Source organism: Talpa europaea, assembly GCF_964194135.1.
Source record: "Talpa europaea genome assembly, chromosome: 12".
In the NCBI taxonomy this organism is placed as follows: Eukaryota; Metazoa; Chordata; class Mammalia; order Eulipotyphla; family Talpidae; genus Talpa; species Talpa europaea.
The window spans coordinates 12392153-12400073 of NC_140079.1; the positions used below are offsets into that span (position 1 = coordinate 12392153).

Genomic DNA, 7921 nt, shown 5'->3' on the forward strand with positions numbered 1-7921 from the left:
CGCTTCCCTGGCATGAAAATTTTAGGGCGATAGGACGGTTGCAATAGATTTATTATGTATGACTTTCACACCTACCCTTCAACCATAGTCTTTTCTAAGTCTTGGCACACTGACAGGAGTACCTGCATCCCAGTTTGAAGGTCACTGGTATAGAGATTATTTCAAGTTTGCTTCTAAAAGAAAGAAATAAGGTAAGATAGTCATTCGAAAGGGATGTGCAAAGTCAAGTGAGGTCTCTTGTCTCTTTCAGCAGGCAAGTATGTTAAAGAGGAAGCCACAAAGAGAGAATATAAAAATACGAAAATCCAAGCATGAACTTTTATATATAGATACAGATCTCAGTGCAATGTCTAAAAATATGGTTCTGAGACTCGTATGTGATCATGGCGGGATTATACCTCAGGAATTACTTTGTGGTTTTTGGGTTGTTTTCCTTCTTCCCTTCCATACTCTAGTATTGGAAGGAGTCTTTATTTCTCTTCCCCAGACACTGTGATGGTCATGAGTTACCCACTTTGTAACCAGAAGCCACAGCTCAAAAAAGATGCTGTGGAAGCTTTAGCTATTAAGTCCTACCAATGACCCTGGCTGGGGAAAGCAGGGAGAAGACTAGAGAAACCTCATTTGGAAAGATAAGGAAATAAGGACACATTTAGCCTATGAAAGCAGAGTGAATATATAAAACCTGTGAGCCTACCCTGTCACCAAACATATCACCCAGTCTGGCCCTGCTCCTTGCCTGCTGTCAGCCTCTCTGTATCCTCACCCTCTTGGGAGCTGCCGCCTCTGGACACCCTCTGGTAGAGGTGGTGTAGCCCCCCACCAAGGTGGGAAGGAAAGAACCCACTGGAAAATTCCTTATGCACTGGGCTAGAGTCGATAGACAGTTCTGTTATTTGTATGTGTCATCGCCATTTTTGAACAGTTAAGGCAAAAATAAACTATCTTCACTGCACAGAAACAAGTTACTTGCCTCCTAAGTTCCTATCTATAGGATTTCAGTAGTTTCTTTGTTATGGCCTGGATACTTCTGCTACCCCCAAATTCATATATTGAATTCCTGTCCCCTATGTCATGGTGTTAGGAAGTAGGGCTTTTGGGAGGTTAATTAGAATTAGATAATTCATGAGTGGAACCCTCATGAATGGGATTAGTGCCTGCATTGATAGTCAGGAGAGCTCTCTGCTCTACCATGTGAAGATGCAGTAAAAAGGCAGCGATCTGCATCCCGAACGGTTTCTGTCTATGGATTTTAGGATTTTACATCTTACATCCAAGCCTTTAATCCATTTTGGATTTTTGTGTGTTGTGTGAGAAGTGGTCTAGTTTCGTTATTTTACGTATGGCACTTTTCCCAATCACATTTATTGAAGAGACTTTCCTTTCTCCATTGTATGCTCTTCATTCCTTTGTTGTAGCTTTGTTGCCTGTATGTGTGTGGTTTTATTTATGGGCTCTCAATTCTGCTCCATTGATTTGTGTGTTTGTTTTTTTTCCAATCCCAAACTATTTTAATTACTGTTGTATTGTAACATAATTTGAAGATGGGAAGAGTGATACCTCCATTTTTTCTTTTTCTTCTCAAGCTTGCTTTTATTATTTGGAATCTATTGTAATAGTTCAAATAAATTTCCTGATTTTTTTGTTCTATTTCTGTGAAGAATGCCCTTAAGATTCTTTTATTTTTTTAAAGATTTATTTATGCGAGCACTGGGTACAGTCAGAGGCGCGGGAGGGTGAGAGAATTCACCAGAGCCAGAGCGGAGAACAGAACAGGCAGACTGACGAAATACAATGCTGAGGGGAGCAGCCGGGGTGGCAGGAGAGGTCTGTGCGCCATGTGGGACACTCACCCGGTGACCGGGGATCGAACCGGCACTGCAGAGGCTGCGGGCAGCTTCGCAACCCAGCGCTCAGCCGCTGCGCCACTGGGGAGACCCTTAAGATTCTTATAGCGATTATTTTGGGTGTGTATATCACTTTAGGTAATAGAGTAATTTTAATGATACTTATTTTCCCTCTGCCACATCTCAGAATACCATTCAACTTCTTTGTATCTTCTTATATTTCTTTCAAGAATATCTTATAGTTTTCACTGTGCAAGTCTTTCACTTTGTTATTTAAATTTACTATTTTAGGAGGGGGAGTGGGAAAAAATAAATTTACTCCCAGTTATTTAATTCTTTTTGATTCAATTGTAAATGAGTTCATTTTCTTAGTTTCTCTTTCTGGTAATTCATTGTTTGTGGATAGAGATGCAATAGATTTTTGTATATTAATTTTGTCACCTGTCACCTTGTTGTATTTATATTTTCTAATAGCTTTTTACTGGAATTTTGGGGTGTTTTCTGTATTATCATTATGCAAATAATATTAGTTTTACCTCCTCTCTTCCACTTTAAATATATTTTATATCCTTTTTTTTAACCTAATTATCCTTGCTGGGACTCTCATCACTATATTGAGTAATAGTGGTAAGAGTGGACAGCCCTGTCTCGTTCCTGATCTTAAAGGACAAGGTTTCAGTTTTTCACCACTGAGTATGATGTTGGCTGTGGGTTTGTCACATAAGGCCTTTATTGTGTTGAAATACATTCCTTCTGTACCCATTTTGTTGTTTTTTTTTTTTTTTAATCATGAAAGGGGATTGAATTTTCTCAAATGTGCCTATTGAGGTGATCATACAATTTTTGTCCTTATTGTTGAAGTTGTGCCCACAGTTAATTTATACAAAAATATAAGAGCCTGTATGTAAACAGGAAGCTGGTCCTAAATCTAAATAGTTGCCAGAGCTACACTTGTTCCTCCTGTGACTACGTGGAGTCCTCCTCAGCTGTTGCTAGCTCTGCTGCCAGAGCAGGTGGGGTGACGCCCTTCACAGTGTTCTCTCTGATGACCAGCTCCACATAACCCATTTCTGCTCTCATGGTTGCAGCACTTGCTGACATGGGTACCACCCACCTATCCTACTGAGGCCACCCAGGGACCTTCTGCTTGGGGAATATATGAGTTTTTCATCTTCCTGGTCTTGGGACACTTTCTCCCCTCACCCCAATGGATCCTTCCCTTCTCTTGAGTAATTCATCTCTGTCCTCCAGTTAGCCTGCATGACAAGGAAAAGAAGAGCCATCCTAACTCCTTCATGGTGACTGAAGAGCTCTAGCCTTCAGCATATTAAGCTCTGATTTTTCCCTTTAATGGGGCTCTGGTGTGGTGGGGAGGAAATACCTGGGAATTGGTCAGATTTGTTTTTACTGGTGAATAATAGGAAAAACTACCTACATTGAACAGATAGAACTTTGTATTTTTCCATTTTTCAAGAAACTAAGTGCTAGAGTTGATTCCCCAAATCAGTGATGACAGAGTCAACATGTCCGTGTCTCTTCACCTTTCTCTCTTGGTTATAAGGTGGCCCCACAGACCCAGCATCAATTCTGCGTTCAACGAGAAAGGAAAGGGTAAAGGAAATTAGATGACACTAGTCTCATTTGTTTTCTTTTTTCAAAAAGGCCAAATCTTTCTCCCTTGACCAGCAGTCCACAGTGATGTCCCATGGGCTAGAACAGGGTCTCAGGGCCATTTCTAAATGTTCAGAAAGATGGGAGCACGTGTCTGTGTGTCAGGCTATATACCTGGAAGCATAGGAGGATATGAGAATGGGTTTTCACAGCCCTTTAACATTGTTTTCCATCACCTCTCATTCTTTTTCCATGAGTGGGAAACAAGGCAGAGTTAATTTCTCAAAGAATTTCCTGGTGCTTGTGTCATGGCAGGTTACTATGTAAGTGTGATGTCCAGACTCTGCAGATAAGAATCCCTGCATTCCACTAAGTCATAGAAAAGAGCACATTGTGTATCAGGAATGGGGGGAAAGTGGCCAGAGAGCAAGTGTTTTGAAAGGTAGGAGTGAAATGGGGGAAGAATCACAGAGACACTGACATAGAGAAATGTATGCCAACAATGATAGCCTGAGGGTCCAACACCCTCAGGGCCTGCCGGTGTCTGAGTAGAAAGGGAAGAAATGCCACATGATAGCCAGGGGCACATTCTTGCATTATATCAAAGATATGTGCACTTCCCCTGCGGCTTTTCAATAGCAGAGGACAAGGAATTCTGAGGGCTGAGTCAAATCAATCACGCTTTAATACTATCATTTTGCTCTCACCATATGTCTGGACTGGAATCAGCAGAGCAAAGTTACACAGTAAAATCTGATTATCAATAAAATTGTATAGTTATAGTTATAGTTTCTTCATAATTTTAATAAAAAGATGCTTTGCTATAAATAAAAACCAGTAGTTGAGCGATCATGGAGAATAAAAACATAGAGGCTTGGAGAAATGGAGAAAAAAAATTCTCATTAAATTTCCTATTCCAATTCCATACATTCTCATTCTTTTTATGCTATTCATTAAATTCCTTTCCTTCACATAGCCCCAAATCATTAGGAATTGTACGTGAGGCTATGTACATACCAGTGAGTATATGCACACAATACAACTTTCTTCCTCGCCCCCTTTTCTCTTACCAATTAACTTTTTCATTCAACAAATATTTATAGAATAACTACTCTTTCCTTTTACATTTCTATTACTACCTATAGTGCAGACATTAAGGGATTCATGAGAATTGTAGGTGGTTTTGTTGTAGAGCAACCCCAATACAAACGGGGTGCCTGACTGTGGGTCCTCACCCGCGCGCTTAAAAGGACTTATCAATGCTCTACTGCAGGCACACGCGAAAGGTTAATAAAAGGTTTATTTATAAGGGAAGGGGAATGAGGAAATGTACAGCTCAGGGAGAAAAGTGGGAGACAAAGTTTTAAATGAGTCCTACCCGATCCGCCGATCAGGAATCCCAAAATGGCGCTCTGAGAGCTGGCCGCCAGCCAGGAGCCGTGAAGGCAGGAGGCGAGCGATAGCGAGAGCCCCAAGGCGCGTGTGTTTGGTTTTTATATCCAACCTGGCTGCCCAACTCCACCCTCAGGCCCCAGCCACCTTCCCTTTGGTGGTGATGGGATTTGTCTTTCCCAATGTCTTGATGGCTTTAGTCTGGAGTGGGGGTGGGGTCCACAAAGCCTGTATGGGATTAGCGCAGGACATCCTTTTCCCCTAACAGTTTGGTTGAGAAGATGTAAGAGAAAACATATCCATTTTGGATAGATGCACAGGGACTTCTCTTTCTTCCCCCATCTCAGGTCCTGGAAGCCGAGATCAGTAATAAGTTAGGAGGATCAATTACATGTCTAGCTTGACCACTGTCATTCTGGGTATGTCACAGGACTCCCTCTGTTTCACTGCCTTTTTACTAAGACAAAACTGGTATTATTCCTTTCTTTTTCCTTCTCCTTTCATCTCTCTTGTCCAACTACCTAACAGATCTATTACACAGATCATTAAGATATTGCTGGTCACATTTCTCTGGGAAAAAACAAAACCAAACTTTACATGAAAAACATTTTTCTTCAATAGAGCTTTTATGACTACCACCAAAGGGTCAGCTCCAAAGGAGGGGTCTGCAACTGTCTTATGAGGGATAGATAGCTGTGTTATCCACATTGGTGCAGCTGTTTTTTCTATTTGTGGACATTAAGCAGAATGCATATTTTTTTCCTTCACCATCTTCATTGATAACCCCATCTGAGTCATGTCCATGTGTGATATCTTGTAATTCCCTATAATTTTCTTTTGTATTATCACCACATTCACTTATGTAACCTATGTTTTTTGTTTTTTTTTTTTTTTTTTTTTTACCAAAGCTGTAAGATTTTTATTCATTTATCAGTCTACTACCGAAAAAAAGTACTGGAATATAATCCCACTTCAGTATATAACCCCACTTTATCAGCCTAATAAAAATTAAAGTATTCCAACTGGTAAAGTCTTTGAGACTTGCTTGGGAAACAAAATTAATGCATGTCAGAATAGTAACAAAGCCAAATAATTCTCTTACAAAGGTTACCCCATTTATCATGATGTGCGGGCAGTGCTCTAAACTATACAATTTCTACTGGTCTTTCAATTCCTTCAGTCTTCTGATGGCAGACTTTACTGTGACGGCAGAAGTAGTGTTGTAGGTCCAGGCACCACCAGCCACCGTTTTCATGCAGGAACCACAGTGCCAGATTCCCACAGCTCGCCTCTTCATCTTGGTTTTGCCACAGAAGGAGCAAGTGTACTTGGCGTGCTGGCTGATTTCAATCTTCTTCACCATTTTCCTAAGGGAGGCACCGTAACGGGTCCCATATTTACCGACGATCCCCACCTTCTTGGTTCGTTTGGCCATGTCGCCGTAAGGTGGGTGAGCGCCCAGAGAGATGTAACCTATGTTTGATGGGTATCTACCATCTGCCAGGTAACCCTTTGCTCTAGGCATTGGGCATACTGGAGTAAGTGAGACAAAAGTTGCTGTGCTCTTGAATCTGACATCCTAATGGTAGAGACAGATGATAAATGCATAGGCACACTCTCTCTCTCTCTCTCTCTCTCTCTCTCTCTCTCTCTCTCTCTCACACACACACACACACACACAATGTCGGGGGTGGGGTGTGGGTGGGTAACAGGAACTAGATAGAGAGACAGAGGTTAAGAGAGCATTCTGTAGTCTAGTAGTAAGGAAAGTCCTAAATGACAAGTTGACCTTTGAATCAAAGAGATCAGTTGGGAATGGAATCTACTAGAATGATCCAGATGATAGAATATGATGTCTTTAAGATAGCAGTGATAAAGTTGAGAGGGGATGGTAAATCCTACAGAATTTTCTGGTAAAGTTAATGTGGAATATAATAGAAAGAAAAGCTTTGGGCTATCAAAGATTTTTGGCCTGATCACTGAATGACTACGGGTTCCATTTAATACAAAGTGAGCACTAGCAGAATAGTTTTGTGAGAGTGGAAAAGGGAATTCACAGTTTAGTATGAGACATGTTTAATTTGAGATATCTGAGAGGAACTGTTGAATAGATAGGTGTATATATAGAAGAGTCAAATTTAGAAAAAGGGCTAGACTTGAAAGTAGGAATTTAGGAGTCATAAATGAGTTTGGGAGTAAATCTAGGAGTCATACTGCAGAACTGGAATCAATTGAAGAGAAGTTTAGTAAAGGAGGGTGTGAGCAACTATATCAAATGCTCTTGAGAAGCTAAGATTGACTGAAAATTGACCACTGGGTTTGGCTCTGTGAAGGTCATCAGTGACCTTGGGCAGAAAGGATTCAGTATCTTATTAGGATCAAACTCCTCAGTTTTGATTAGACATTTATTACATGAAGTCCTGTAAAATCAGTCTCCCCAGCTGGATTGTAAGTTTTGTGGGTAAGGAAGATGTCTCTTTTAGCTACCATTTTATCTTCATTGTTTTGCACATGGTAAATGCTCTGTAAAAATTTGTGGAATATTCCATCCTGTTCAGATTATTTCAAAGGAATGGATTGTCTGGAATTCCCTTGGGGCTGTAGAGTATGTGGGGATTTAACAGTAATTAGAATGAACTGGAAAAAGACAACTTACAAAGTTGTTAAAGGATCACTCTTTTCTTTAATATTAACATTCTAAATTTAAAATGGTGTGTTTCCAGACTACAACTACACGGTAAACATATATAAGCCGTGCCTGATATTTTGTAACCTGAGACTTAAAAATACCTGCATATTTTAACCATTACTTGGTATTCAAGTAAAACATTAACTTTGAGAGAAGGCATGAAGGAGAAAGAGAATATCCCCTTAGGTTATTTTCCTAAAAGAGAAAAAGCATTTCAATATTCTGAAATGTTCTGAGCTGGGCTTATACTTTTGAGTTCATTTCCTGTGTACTCTCATTCAATTAGGCAATAGTATTGATTTTAGGGCAGGTTAAATCTGAGATCACCTATTTGTTCATATTAGCTCAGATCTCCCTTTGCCTAAATTCCTGGAAGCAAATT

The 7921-nt window shown here is 40.3% G+C and overlaps 1 protein-coding gene across 1 annotated transcript; it reads right to left on the bottom strand.

The window, feature by feature from the left end:
* Positions 1-5664: 5664 nt before the first annotated feature.
* LOC311181305 (large ribosomal subunit protein eL43-like) lies at positions 5665-6675 on the bottom strand. The gene has a single exon (XM_084249662.1). The coding sequence runs from the start codon at positions 6373-6375 to the stop codon at positions 6007-6009; it is 369 nt and encodes a 122-aa protein (XP_084105788.1). The 5' UTR covers positions 6376-6675; the 3' UTR covers positions 5665-6006.
* Positions 6676-7921: the final 1246 nt, after the last annotated feature.